The 15762-nt window shown below is 36.6% G+C and overlaps 1 protein-coding gene across 1 annotated transcript in view; it reads right to left on the bottom strand.

The window, feature by feature from the left end:
- The window catches only part of TRPM7 (transient receptor potential cation channel subfamily M member 7), a 158274-nt gene that overhangs the window by 69622 nt on the left and 72890 nt on the right, over nucleotides 1–15762 (bottom strand). The window contains exons 13-14 of the mRNA XM_042783693.1: nucleotides 11782–11916; nucleotides 897–950 (exon numbers count right to left, since the gene is read on the bottom strand). Of these exons, the coding sequence (XP_042639627.1) occupies nucleotides 897–950; nucleotides 11782–11916 (189 nt within the window). The remainder of the gene's footprint in view (nucleotides 1–896; nucleotides 951–11781; nucleotides 11917–15762) is intronic.

The following is a 15762-nucleotide window of genomic DNA, read 5'->3' as shown; positions in this document are numbered from 1 at the left end:
GGCAGCACGTCTTCCTCCACCAGCAGTCAGAGAGAGTTCTGCCTCCAGGAGGCCTCCTTTTGAGTCCGGAATGGTGGTCAAACTAGCCAATCACAGCATCAGAACTCTAAGCACGTGAGAGAGAGTGGGAACCTCCCAGAACATTGTATTGTGCCACGCCCGACAGAAATAACCCAGGTGGATAGCTCCTCAGTTGCTCATAGAAAATCCCACATTGGAGTTTACAAAGACTTATGGGTAGAAAAGCCACACTAAGTAATTTACTACGCTGCACCTTGGAAACCCAAGGAAGGGTCTTTATGGGTCAGTTTCAACTAAACAGTATGTTTTAAATTTCCAATTTAAAAAGTATTAAAATGAATCAAAATACATCTTTTTTTCCATCTTAAATATAAGATTTTTTTGTTTGTTTTACTAAAGCAACCTCTAAATGTGTTTTATGATTAAGGATATCATGTATGGTATATTTCAGTTTCAATTTTTAAAAACCACTGAAAATTATCATTATGGTACCAAACGCCAAACCCACTGCCACTGAGTCAATTCCAACTACGGTACAAATCCACTTTAATTTTTATTGTGGTAGACCATATATAACACATCCTTTCAACCATTTTTATGTGTACAACTCAGTGACATTAATTATATTCACCACATTGTGCAACAATCACCACTATTCACTTTCAACTGTTTTCATCACCTTTAATAAACATTGTTCCCCTTAAGAATGAAAAATATTTACGTTACGAAAACTAATGACAATTACCTAAAAGTTGTCATAAAAGCTATCTCTAAAAACATACTGGTATCTCTTATAAATCTTAACTTACTAATTTGAAACACAAAATGTTTAACTTTTGCCTTTAAAATAGCATTTTTCAAAAACAATCTCTTACCTGTTTAACATCTCGAACAAGATGAAATAGCATCGGATTAGTTGGACCTTGTTTCTTTAAGAAGAAAGAAATGGAGCAAATGATTATTTTTCTTCTACAACATCTTAAGCAATTTTCCTTTTTCTTACCGATAGAACTTTTATGAATGTTCTCATATACATTATACTACTTTTGAGTTACTTCCTTAAGTTATGCTCATACATATGGAACAAAAAAAAGGATATAATCATTTTATATTGCCATATATACTACTTTCAACAAGATGAATAATTCCAGAGTATCACTTAAATGACAAGTAAGATTTTGATTTCTAACAGTCATGCCAACATTGCAAGTTTCACAATTATATCTCAAAGATATTTAAGAAAATATCTTCTCTTTTACATATTTCATTGGTAATGGAGCTGTATATTCTTCTCCATAGTAAAATATGTCTATCTGTTTCTACCCTTAATCAAATCTTATCAACACTTTAAAAATTTTGGGTAACAAACCTTGACACATTTATGTATGCTATATTTTCCTATCACCTGACTTTCCTTTACGTATTTTACTGAAGTGGACTATACATAAGCTTCAATTTTAAATAGTCATCTTATTTTGATGGCATCTTGTATTTTGAAAAAATATCCAAGAATGTACCTCACCAACCAAGACTGAGGTAAATGGCCCAAAAATCTATTCAGAAATTTTTAGGCAGAGCTCTCACTCATCTAAAATGTATTGCAATGAATTCTGTGTGGCATATATCAAGCAACTTTTTCTCAGTATCTTAAATCCTACTGAGATTTTATCCTACTTTTGTGTTTTTAATTTTTTTTGAGTGGCTATCACAATAATCAATTAAAATTAATCTACTTTTCATTTTGATCAATCTATCTGGTAAGGTAATACATTTTCAAATCTAACTGTAGATTTCCCACAATTTCTTTGAAAAAATATCACAAGCAGTTCCATGAGAATGGAATGAGATCCATTCATATGTAAGTTGTAACAGGTGCATACAGTTATCTTTTAACCTTACGCTATTTCAAGAAAGGCTCAAAGCCTTTTCAATTATTTAAAACTGCACATGTAGCAAGTAAAGGTTACTGTGGTAAAGAAATCTGTTACAAGTAGGGGTTGATTCAATTGTTTCAAAGTGAGGGCAAATTACATAACATTAAAAGGTAAACAGGAGTTATCCTCCTATAGGGTTGCTTTAAGTCAGAATCAACTTGATGGCAGTACGTCAGGAATCGTCCATAAGTCAGATGTTTGTAATTCAGGGACTTAGTGTATTTTGATACTCTTGGCTTTCAAAGCCTAAATAATATTGAATGATAACTGAAATTGGTGTTGTATGCAAATGATATTTTACCTTACTTTAAAAAAAGAACACCATTATTTAGTCAACTCAAGAACTAGCTTCTCCGTCCATGATTCCTCAGAGATTACCTTTTTCTTATAAATTGTGATTTCGGTGAAAGTTTACACAGCAAATTCACTTTCCATACAGCAGTTCACACATACTTTGTCTCAAGACATTGCCTAGAATTTACCCCGATACAACAGCTCCTCTCCCATACCCTCCCCATAGTTACCTCTTTCCTGCCCTTACCTCCATGCACTGCTGCCCCAAGCTGTCTTCCTGTACCTACACAGCCCTTCTATTCTTCCTTGATTGCTCTTTCCAAGGAGTGTGTCTACCTAGTGTATATGTTCACCTCATACACCTGTCTTTTGTTTGGTTGCAAGCTACAGGAGGGGTTCAATTCCAGACTTGAAGGGCAGCTAGGGACCATAGTCTCCGTGGTTCCATCAGACTCTTATCAGACCAGCAAACCCAGTTCCTTTTTTTTTTTTTTCAAATGATTTTGAGTTTTGTTCCACACTGTTCTCCCACTCTATCCATGATCTACTACTGAGATCCCCCTCTGAGTGACTGACAGTGGTAGCTGGGTACCATCTACTTCTTCTGGTCTCATAGCTGTATAGGCTGAGGATCGCATGGTACACCAGTCGCATGGACTAATTGTTTCCATGAATCTTTGGTTTTGTTCATTCTTCTTTACTCTGGATGAGGAAAGACCCATTGCTGCATCTAAATGGCTGCTTGCAATCTTTTAAGATCCCAGTCACTTCTTGCCAAAGTAGGATGTGCAACAATATTTTGTGTAGCAGGTTATGCCAATTAAGCTTGATGTCCCCTGTGACGATGGTCCCAAGCCCACAGGTCCAAATACTATACCAACTACTCATACTCATACCTCTGGGCTTGGCTATGGCCAAGAAGTGACTACAACCTTATTCCTTGTCACCTCTACTATATACCTGGGAATTCTTACAGAACATACCAATACACTTGTGGAAACATTGTCTCCCATCCCTATACATGATCGTGGCCACACTCCTCCTTGCATAGACATACCTAATAGTTCAGTCTGTCCATCCATCTATCCACCTCTATACCCACGTTTGCCTTCACTGACAACGCAGTACTATATGTGCAAAAAGATTCGTCTTTGTTGTCTATACCTCCCACGCACCTCTGTCTGTCTCCCTCTTCCTCAATGCCACCATGATGATCACTCTCATTAGGTACATTGCCCTTCTCTCCACCCAAATCAATACTTGTCTCTACCTCTCTAACAGTGATCCCTCCCCTCCCCTCCCACTCCTGGTACTCAAGAAAGAAAATTTCCTTCCATATATAAACTTTCCTTGACTTTTTACAGTAACAGAATACTACAATATTTGTCCTTCTGTGATTTACTTATTTCACTCAGCATAATGTCCTCCAATATCATCCAAATTACGTGGTGTTTTGCAGATTCTTCGTTATTCTTTAGGGATGCATAGTATTCCACTGTGTGTATGTACCATAGTTTGGTTATCCATTCTTCAGCTGATGGACACCTAGGCTGTTTCCATCTTTTGGCTACTGTAAATAGTGCTGCAATAAATATAGGTATGCATATATCTGTCCTTGTCCTGGCTCTCACATTTTTAGTCATGGAATAGCTGGGTCAAATGGAATTTCTAATTCCAACTTTTTAAAGAATCTCCGTATTGCTTTCCACAGTGGTTGTACTATTTGACAGTCCCACCAGCAGTGTATTAAGAGTTCCGATCTTTCCGCATCCTCATCAGCATTTGTTATTTTCTGTTTTGTTGAACTTTGCTACTAGTGCTGAGGCAAGATGGTATCTCATTGTTCTTTTGAGCATTTCTTCACATGTTTGCTAGCTGCCTGAATATCCTCTTTGGTGAAGTGTCTATTCATGTTGTCTGCCCATTTTTTAACTGGATTATTTGTCTTTTTGTTGTTGAGGTGTTGGAGTTTTCTATAAATTCTAGAGATAAGACCCCTGTCAAATATGTCATTGCCAAATATTTTTTCCCAATCTGTAAGTTCTCTTTTGACTCTTTCGGAGAACCCTTTGGAAACACATAAAAATTTAATTTTTAGAAGGGCCCATTCATCTAGTTTCTTTTCTGCTGTTTGTGCATTTTGGGTTATGCTTGATAGTCTATTTATGCTATATATTAGGGCCCCTAAATCTGCCCCTAGTTTTTCCTTGAGGAATTTTATATAGTTTTAGATTTCATATTTAAGTCTTTGACCCCTCTGGAGTTAGTTTCTGTGTATGGTAAGAGGTACAGATCTTGTTTCATTTTTCTGCAAATGGATATCCAGTTTTGCCAGCACCATTTGTTAAACAACAATTTCTTTCCCATTTAATAGACTTCAGCCCTTTGTCAAAGATGATCTGACCATAGGCCAATGGATCTATTTCTGGGTTTTCAATTCTATTCCATTGGTCTATGTGTCTGTCCTTACACCAATACCAGGCAGTTTTGACTACTGTGGCTGTACAGTAGGTTTTGAGATCTGACAGTTTGAGACCTCCTATTTGTATTTGTTCCTCAATAGTGCTTTTCTTATCTGAGGTCTCTTTCCTTTCCATATAAAGTTGGTGATTGTTTTTTTCCATATCCTTAAAGAATGTTGATGGGATATGGATTGGGATTGCATTGAATATATAGATTGCTTTGGGTAGAACTGACATTTTCACAATGTTCAATTTTCTTATCCACAAGCATGGTATGTTCTTCCATTTATGTAGATCTCTCATAGTTTTCTGAAGTAGTGTTTTATAGTTTTCTTTGTACAGGTCTTTCGTGTCCCTGGTAAGATTTATTCCCCAGTATTTTTTTTTTTTTTGATAGCTACTGTAAATGGTATTGATTTCCTTATTTCTTTTTCAGCAATCCCTTTGCTGGTGTAGAGGAATCCACCTGATTTTTGGATATTGATCTTGTATCTTACCACAATGCTAAATCTCTCAATTAGTTCCAGTACATTTTTTACTGAATCTCTTGGGTTTTCTAGGTGTAGGATCAAATCATCAGCAAATAGGGATAGTGTGACTTCTTCCTTACCAATCCGGTTGCCTTTGATTTCCCTTTCTTGCCTTACTTTCCTTGCTATGACTTGCAATAAAATGTTGAATAGAAGTGATGGAGGGCATCCTTGTCTGGTTCCTGTTCACAAGGAGAATGGTTTCAGTCTCTCTCCACTGAGAATAATGTTGACTGTTGGTTTTGCATATATGCCCTTTATTATGTTGAGGAATATCCCTTCTATTCCTATTCTGCTGAGAGTTTTGATCAGGAATGGGTGTTGATTTTATCAAATGCCTTTTCTGCATCAACTGGTATGATCATGTGGTCTTTTTCCTTTGTTTTATTTATGTGGTGGATGGCATCGATTGTTTTTCTAGTGTTGAACCACCCTTGCATAACATAGGGAACCCCACTTGGTTATAAAGAATTATTTTCTTGATATGTTGTTGGAGTCTATAGGCTAGGATTTTGGTGAAGATTTCTGTATGTATATTCATGAGGGATATTGGTCTGCAGTTTTTCTTTTGAGGGATGTCTTTGCCTGGTTTTGGTATCAAGCTTACGTTTGCTTCATAAAATGAATTAGGGAGGATTCCATCCTTTTGCATGTTTTGGAATAGCCTGAGTAGGAATGGTGTCAGTTCTTCTCTGTATGTTTGGTAGAATTCTCTGATGAAACCGTCTGGGCCAGGACTTTTTTTTTGTTGGTAATTTTTTTTAATGACCTGTTCAATTTCTTCTTGTTATGGATCTGTTCAACTATTCCACATCAGTCTGTGTAAGTTTAGATAAGTGGTGTGTTTCTAGAAATCTGTCCATTTCTTCCAGATTTTCAAATTTGTTGGAGTACAGTTCTTCATAGTACCCTGATATTATCCTTTTTATTTCAGTTGATTCTGTTGTGATGTCACCCATTTCGTTTGTAATTCACGTTATTTGTATTCTCTCCCTCTTTTCCTTTGTTAAATTTGCCAGTGGTTTGTTAATTTTATTAATCTTTTCAAAAAGCCAACTTCTAGTCTTACTCATTTTTTCTATTGTCTTTCTATTTTGTTTCATTGATTTCTGCTTGAATCTTTATTATTTCCTTTCTTCTAGTGAGCAAAGGCTTTTCTTGCTGTTCTTTTTCGAATTTTTGGAGATGTTGGTTTAAAGTGTTGATTTTGGCCTTTTCTTCTTTTTTGATGTGTGCATTTATTGCTGTAAATTGGCCTCTGATCACTGCTTTTGCTGTGTCTCAAAGATTTTGGTAAGTTGTGTTTTCATTCTCATTTGATTCAAGGAATTTCTGAATTTCAACTTTTATTTCTTCTTTTACCCAGTCTTTCTTAACGAGGTTGTTGTTCAATTCCCATGTGTTTACTCTTTTCCATTGATCTTCCTATTGATGATTTCTAATTTGATAGCATTGTGATCTGAGACGATGCTTTGCGGTATTTCAATGTATTTAAATTTATAAAGGCCTGATTTATGGCCTAACATACGGTCTACATGGAAAATGTTTCATGTGCACTGGAAAAGAATGTATATTGTGCTATTGTTGGATGAAGTGCTTTGCAAATGTCTATAAGGTCAGGTTGGTGGGTTGTATTGTTTAGCTCTTCTGCATCTTTGCTGAGTTTCTTTTCAGTTGTTCTATCTTTCATTTAAAGTGGTATATTAAAGTCTCCCACTATAACCGTGGAGTCATCTATTTGCCTTTTCAATTATATTTTAAAGTCTGATTTATGTATTTTGGGGCTCTTTCATTGGGTCCACAGACACTTATTATGGTTATATCTTCCTGTTCAAGTGATCCTTTAATCATTATATAATGTCCTTCCTTGTCTTATATGGTTGTTTTTATCTTAAAGTCAATTTGATCAGAAATTATTATTGCCATTCCTGCTCTTTTACAGTTACCATTTGCTTGATATATCTTTTTCCAACCTTTGATTTTTAGTCTATCTTTGTTCTTGCCTCTAAAGTGTGTCTCTTGTAGACAGCATATTGATGGGTTTTGTTTTCTTATCTAGTCTGCAACTCTCTGTCTCTTGAGTCGTGCATTTAATCCATTACTATTCAGTGAAATTATTGACAATATGACTCAGTTACTGTCATTCTGTTATGTGTTTTTTCATGGTGTTCCTGGATTCTTTGTTCTGTACAATTTTCTGTACTTAGCTCATTATGTTTATGAATCGTGTTATCATTTCCTTTGTTTCTATTGTTTTAGTATTCACCAAATATTTGTGCTTGTCCTCTCTTTTTATAGAGATGTGAAGGTTCATCATTTTTCTTTGAAGTTACCCCGTATTTTATAATTTTCTCCCTGCATTTAGAACAGTCCATTCTATCTTGCAACTCTCTGGATTTCCTCACCATTTAGAAATCCTGTAACTACACTATTTTTCCCTCTTTTTTGGTGTGTAGTTGTTCTCATTTCCCAACTGATGTCTTTGGTTCTCTATTTACAATCTTGTAAGCTTATTTTACTTTAGATACATCCAAAGCTCTGTTGGTTTCTGGGTTATGTCATCTTGTGTATTAATGGTCAGTTGTTGTCTGCTATTATTGGTTATCTGTTCAAAGGACTCCCTTTAGTATCTCTTGTAAGGTTAGTCTGGTTTTAACAAATTCCCTTAGTTTCTGCTTATCTGGAAATCTCCTAATTACAACATCATATTTGAGGGACAATTTTGCTGGGTATATAATTCTTGGTTGGAAATGTTTCTTTTCAGGGTTTTATATATACCAACCATTGCCTTCTCACTTGCATGGTTTCTGCTGAGAAACCAGAACTTATTCTTATTGGTTCTCCATTGTAAGGAACTTTTCGTTTTTCCCGGGCTGCTTTCAGAATTCTTTCTCTGTCTTTGGTTTTTATGAGTTTGACGATGGTATGTCTTGGTGATTTCCTGTTGGGGTCTATCCTGTTTGGGGTTCGTTGGACTTCCTGAATGGATATATTCTCATCTTTCATCATATCAGGGAAGTTCTCTTCCAACAAATCTTGGACAATTTTCTCAGTCATTAATCTCTTCCTGTTCTGGAATTCCAATGACATGTAGGTTATTCCTTTTGATGGTATCCCACATAAACTTCAGGCTTTCTTCATTTTGTTTTGATCTTTTTTTCTGACTGATGTCTTTTCAAAGACATATTCAGGTATTTGTCTTCAATCTCATTAATTCGTCTTCCATTGATTCAATTCTACTCCTTTGCCCTTTCAATGTGTTATCTATGTCTGACAATTTAGTATTAATCTTCTGGATTTCTATCTGTAGATTCAGAATCATTTCTAATTTTTCATTTAGCTTTTGTATTTTCTTCCAAAATTTTTCTAGAGTTTTGTCTGTGTTTTCCTTAATTTTGTCAGTGTTTTCCTCAATCGATCTCTCAATCCTTTGAAGATACCTAAATATAACTCTTTTGAATTCCTTATCAGGGAGTTCCAATGCTACTTCTTCCTCAGGGATGTGTTCTGGGTCTGTATCCTGCTCTCTTGTTTCTAGTGCTTTATCTTGCTTCTTTGTGTGGACTGTGATGGTCTGTTGTCTGTAAGACATTGTAGTGTTGCTGTATTTAGGTCTCTGCTAACTGTTCATGAAGAGCAGTAAGGGAGAGTCAGGTTTTTCTTGGTGGTCATTTATTGTTGGCCTGTTGGTGGAGAAGGAAGTGGTGGCTTTCATTCAGTTAGTGGAGTTGCAGGAGGTGTGGGTATGGTTGCATCGTATGGGCACGGTTGCTTTCTCCCACTCAGTTAAACAAAAACAACAATAGAAAAACCATCAAAAAAGTAAAAGCAAGTAGACAAAAAACACACCACATTACACAGAGAAACAATCACCAAAAAAGGATAAAGAAAAGGAAAAACAGCTCCAATATCTGGGGAGAGGGCAATAAGGGAAGAAAGCTAGAGTAGGAGAATAATGGAGGAAAAAATGGGAAAAATGCAAAAAGAAAAACAAGGAACAGGGTTAACCACAAGAAAGAAAAAATCAGAACCAGGAACAGGGAAGAGAGAAAAAGCTGAAAAATAGAACCTGGGAAGGGAAGAATAAATAATAATAATAGTAAGGACAATAATAACAATAATTAAACAGAAAGGAAAAAAAAATCTGAGGAGGGTGGGGCAGGGCACCCAGGCTCCACCCAAGCACACAGACTGGGATGGAATATAGGAGTGAGGGATGGCTGCACCTCCGTTAACCAAGAGCATGTGGGGTGTAAGAGTAACAAGGGCAATATAGCACCTTTCCAGTTGTTGGCATCCGAACGACCTTGTGGTTCCTGGCAAATACAGCCTATTCTTAAGTCCCTGGAATCTGGGAGAACGCAGTCGCTTTAAATATCCAAAATGGTCAAACTGCTTCTAAACATTTAAAATGGCTGAGCACTCCAGACAGGCAAAAGTCCACAGCTCAGCCCGCCTTCCTCTCTGCTGCTTCTCCTTTTATTCACCAGCCACCAGTGCAATCCTTCGTGTAACCCTAGGCTAGAAGGGCTGATTTTTAGGATAACTTTTAGGTTCTAACACCACTCAGCGAGCTCTGGTCACGTAGTGCCTAAGGCACTTGACTGCTAACCAGAAGGCTGGTGGATCAAACCCACCAGCCACTCCTCAGAAGGAAGAGGGGGCAATCTACTTCTGTAGGGATACTGCCTCGGAAACCCAAGGAGGGGTCGCCGTGAGTCGGGTCCGACTCAACAGCACATAACAACAACAACAACACTCAACAATATCCAAGCTGTCCATCAGGATCGCTGCCAGACCTCAGCTTCGTATGTCTCCTTTTTTGGTATTTTCATGCAAATTCTTCTGCTAGTTGGAGTTTAGTCCACTTCTATATCCTTCCATTTTAAGCTCAGGGCTCCAGGATTATTTTCTGTATATATGTGTTAATTGGTTCCCCTTTGTTGAGGAGGGTCTGTGCAGTCTTTCTGTCTATTCCACCATCTTAGTGGAACTCCCCATAGATTAACTTTTTAAAATAAATATATCTTTCAAGTTAGTATGAAGTAATCAGTATTTTTAAATATTAGGAATCATTCTAGTATCTTCTCCAGCTGTATATGATCATACAGATTGGAATTACAATTTTTATGAGTTCTCTTTTATCTGAACCTAATAAGTTTTTGTCCATTAAATATAACTTCTTGGTACAAAATAAATATACTTTAGCACCAAACCCACTGTCATCGAATCAAGTCTGACTCACAGTGACCCTCTTTAGGGAAGAGTAGAACTACCTCATAGGGTTTCCTCATCTTTCTCATGCAGAGCAGCTGGCAAGTTCCAGTAGCCAACCTTTTGATTCGCAGCTGAATGCTTTAACCACTATGCCACCAGAGCTCCTATAGTTTAGCACAGTGTTCGCTAAGTTTGATCCAAGGACTCCTAAGACCCTCAAGGTCCTTCTAGGAAGGCTACAAGATCAAAATTATTTTCCTACTATTAACATATTATTTGTATTTTTTACTCTCATACTCTCATAAGTGTTTAACAGTATTTTCCAAATGAAGGCTTGCTGAGGCATGGTATTATTCTCAAGAGATTAAACTTAAAAGCATGTACAAGAATCCAGTTGTATTTTGGGAAGCCAGACAAGAAAAATTCAACTCTTCTTACTACATTATTTTTGTTTTCTTTAAAAATGTTATTTACATTAACTTTTAATGGATTTATTATGATTTTCAAATAAATTGGTAAATAGTTTAAAATTTCTTAATTTTACTTTTTAACATGGTAACTATCAAAACATAAACAAAAGTTATTTGGAATCTTTAATATTTTTTATGTAAAGGGACCCTGATACCATAAAATTTGAGACTACTGCTTTATCATATTGCAAGTAATTAATACTTTTTAAAACGTAATCAAGAAGTAATGCTATAGATAACTCTTGTCTTAGTAACTTTGAGTTATACAATAAAAATAATCACTTGCTGTGCTAATGGGAACAATTTTATTTTTATTGTTTTATATTAGATCTACAGTTCAGAGATCAACTGTACTTCAGCAAAATAAATAATACTTTCAATTTTTAAGTTTGTTTGCTAGAGACAGGATGCCACCAAAAGTCAATATAACTGTACTAGGTACTATTAACAGGGGAAAAAAGGAGAAAGGGGGTGAATAAAGACATAATCACAACCCAAAAGAAATTTACAACCAGAAGATGTAACTGTACTTAATAATAACACTGGGCTATATGGAGGTAGTGACATGGTATTTATGTTCTAAACAACAAATAAAATTTCAATATGTGAGTAGTAGTTAGAAGAAAAACCTGTAGGTATATATCCTAAGGACTTGGCGTAACAGCCAGCATTAGTAAGGATTAGTTGTATGGCACTCTAAAACCATTTTCCTATTTCTGGAACCCTTTCTTACCATAATAGCCCCATGGGAAACACACATTAAAGCCTTTAAAAATAGGACTGAATAATATTCAGGTAAACTCTCCCAAAATGATAACACTCTGTCAAAAAAGAAATTTAGCACAAGACTTACAGTGTTGTAAAGTTCTTCCAGTCTAGGAATGGTAAGGAATTTATGCATGCTTACTCCATTCTCAATAAGAAGTTTTACAAATGCAACTCTATCCATGACCAGAGCGTCTAGCATAGCTTGTTCTAAGGATCCAACCTAAAAAAGCATCAAAATTAATAAATACATTTTAAAAGTTCTAATTACACAAATAGTTCTAAATAATGCCAAGTCCTTGGGATTTATACCTATTTGTTCCTAAATTGTTTTAGGAAAAAGTAGACAGATCAAAAGAGTGAAAATCAGGACTTAAGATACATGTGGATATATGAAAAGATGGCTCTAAGGCAGCAGTCCCCAAAGGGCATTCCATAAACACTATTTTCTGTAAGAGAACATGTGTTACATAGAAACAACAACAACAACAGAAAATCCATCATCAAGTAAATCAAGTAAAAAGGAAAAAAATACCTTAAAGCAATGGCTTATAAATATTTAGAAAAGCTTTTTTTGATAGATCATTTAAATAATTGGGTGCTGTTACTGACATTTAATGGGCAGGGTACAGAAAAATAACAGAAATCATACAATAGACTGGGCAAAATCCAAACCAAACACACTGCCATCGAGTCGATTCTGACCGACCACACCCTTATAGGACAGAGTAGAATAGCTTCATAGGGTTTCCAAAGCTTTATAAACCTTTACAGAAACAGACTGCCTCATCTTACTACTGTGGAGCAGCTGGTGGGTTTGAACTGCCAACCTTTCGGTTGGTTAGTAGCCAAATGCATTAACCACTATGACACCAGAGCTCCTTATATGTGACAAGGGAGCACAAATTCAAATAGATAACATAATGCATATCAAATCCTTGAGACAGATGACAATATACATAGAAGAAAAAGTTTTTATCCAAACCACACATTACTAAATAAATATATAAATGAAACCATTCAAAGAAATAAAACATAGAAGGATGGTTCACTGGTATGAGTTTTATCACAGCTGATTAATACTCATTTCTTTCTGTGTAATCCTGTAAGAGGGGAGGTGACTAAAAAAATATTTGTTATTATTATATAGGAAATACATTCCTATGGTTAAAAAATAGTAATAATACAAAATGGTATAAATTAAGTTTCTCTCCTCTGGCCCTCATCTCTCTAGTTATCCACTGTTAACAGTTTCCAGAAAAGTTCTATGACAAATATAGATATGTCACATGCATGAATGTATAAAAACAGGAATTGCCACAATTAAGATCATATTGTTATGGACTGAATTGTGTCCTCCAAAAATGTGTGTTGCAAACCCTAATCGCTATGCCTATGGTTACACTTCCATTTGGAAATGGGTGGTCTTATGTTAATGAGGCTGGATTAGTATAGGGTATATCTTGAGTCGTAGCTTCTGAGATATAACAGATTAAAGAAGCAAGTAAAGAGCAGAGATGGGTGAAAAGAGATGCCAAGTCACATGAAGACTGCCCAGAAGCAGAAGCTGAAAGATACAAGAATCTTCCCTGTGGTGGTTAAGTTTGTGTGTCAACTTGACTAGGCTTGGTTGAGTGGCTGGGCAGCTGGATATAGTATACCCCACGATGAGACTGGTCATCAACTCCTTGGTGGAATCTACTGGGAGCAGCTGAGTAGCTGCCTTTGGGTATGTGGTCTGCTTCCCATATATAAAATACAGCTTTGGGAACCGTCTCTAACTTATGGCACGCTTGAACCCTGCATGTAGCCATTGGCCTGCCATGTGGTTTGGTACCATCAGGACTGTATTTGTCGACCTTGGGCTTGTTAGCCTCAGCGGCCAGTAGCTGCCTGAGTGAAGAGATGCCGGTAGCTTCAGTGGGCCAGGAGCAAGAGGCAGAGCTGAAGCCCAAGGTCAAGGGGCTTTCACACAGCCCCTAGAGCTTGGCACTCTGAACTCGGACTTCTAGCCTCCCCAACTGTAAGAGAATAAACTCCTGTTTGTTCAAGCATCCCATTTGTGTTATATTCTTGTCAGAGTGGCACTAGGTAACCAGAACATTCCCTCAGAACCAGTGCCCTGAATTAGGACATCCAGCCTCCTAAACTGTGAGAAAACAAATTTGTTTATTAAAGCATTCCACTTAACTGTATTTCTGTTACAGCAATAGATAACTAAGACACATACTATGCATGTTGTTAGATGCCACCAAGCTGGTTCCAACACACAGCAACCTACGTTCAACAGAATGAAGCAATGCCTGATTCTGTACCATCCTCACAACTATTGCTATACTGACCCTCCTACTTTTGCAGTCACACTGTCAACCTATCTTGTTGAGTCTTCCTCTTTCCACCAGACTTTTACTTTACCAAGCATTCAAATATATCAATTCTTCTTCAGTGTTCCTTACTCATTGTCTAGCTTTACCATTCATAAGGTAACTGAAAATACTATGGATTGCATTAGGTGCATCTTAGTCTTCAAAGTGACATCTTTGTTTTTTCCACTTTTAAAGAGGTCGTTTGCAGCAGATTTGCCCAATGCAGTATGTCATCATTTGATTTTTTGGCTGCTACTTCCATGAGCACTGATTGTGGATCCAAGTAAAATGATATTTTCTCCATTTATCATGATATTGCTTATTGGTCCAGCTGTACGGATTTTTATTTTCTTCATGTTGTGTAATTCATGAAGGCTATATAAAAAACCAAAAATCCAAACTCACTGTCATCAAGTCAGATCTGACTCACAGCGACCCCTCCTTGGGTTTCTGAGGCAGTATGAGTAAGGAAGTAGATTGCTCAATCTTCCCTCCAAGGAGCGGCTGGTGGGTTTGAACCGCCAGCCTTCTGGTTAGCAGGCAAGTGCCTCAGGCACTATGCCACCAGAGCTCATAAAGGCTATATATATATATAGATAGATAGATAGATAGATATAGATATATATAGTCTTTGGTATTCATTAGTAAGTGCTTTAAGTCATCTTCACTTATTGTAACCAAGGTTGTGTCATCTGCACATCGCAGGTCATTAATTAGTCTTCCTTTACACCTGACGGATATTCTTCTTCATGTATTCCAGCCTCTTGCATTATTCACTCAGCACACAGAATGAATAAGCATGATGAAAGGATACAACTGTGACACACACGCTTCCTGATTTTAAACTATACAATACCTCTTTGCTCTATTTGAACGACTGCCTCTTGTTCTATGTATAGGTTCCTCATGAGCACAATGGCAGTGTTCTGGAATTCCCATTCTTGGCAATGTTATCCACAATTTATTATGACCCACACAAGTTTCTTTGCCTTGTCAATGAAACACAGGTAAACATCTTTCTGCTTTCAGCCAAGATCCATCTGGTATCAACAATGATACCCCAATAGCCCTCACTTCATGTCCTTTTCTGAATCTTATTTGAATTTCTGCAACTATTTTTGAATTATTATAAGCAAAATTTCACTTGCATGTGATATTAATGATACTGTTCAATAATATGTGTGTGCTGTTAGATCACCTTTCTTTGAGACTGTCACAAATATGGATCTCTTCCAGGCAGGTGGCCAGGTAGCTGTCTTCCTAATTTCTTGGCATAAATGAGTGAGCACTTCCATTGTTAAATTCACTTGTTGAAACATCTCAATTGGTATTCAGTTAATTCCTGGAGCCTTTTATTTTGCAAATTCCTTCAGTTCACCTTCAATACCATCTGTTTTTGATCATATGCTACCTCCTGAAATAGGTGAACACTGACCAGTTCTTTCTGGTATAGTGACTGTATATTCATTACAACTTCTTTTGATGCTTCTTGCATCATCTGATATTTTGACCATAATAGCCTTCAACACTGCAACTCAAAGCCTTGATTTTTTCTTCAGTTCTTTCAGCTTAAGGAATACCCAGTGTCCATTTTTGTTTTCTAACTCCAGGTCTATGCACATTTCATTGTAATACTTTACTTCATCTTTCTGAGCTGCCCTTTGAAATTTTCTGTTCAACTCTTTTACTTTATTTCTTCCACT

This window comes from Orycteropus afer, unplaced genomic scaffold (genome assembly GCF_000298275.1).
Source record: "Orycteropus afer afer isolate SDZICR_OR568_19922 unplaced genomic scaffold, OryAfe1.0 scaffold00026, whole genome shotgun sequence".
NCBI classification, from domain to species: domain Eukaryota; kingdom Metazoa; phylum Chordata; class Mammalia; order Tubulidentata; family Orycteropodidae; genus Orycteropus; species Orycteropus afer.
Note: the sequence above shows the minus strand (reverse complement) of the source record. Positions and strands in the feature narration are given on the sequence as shown.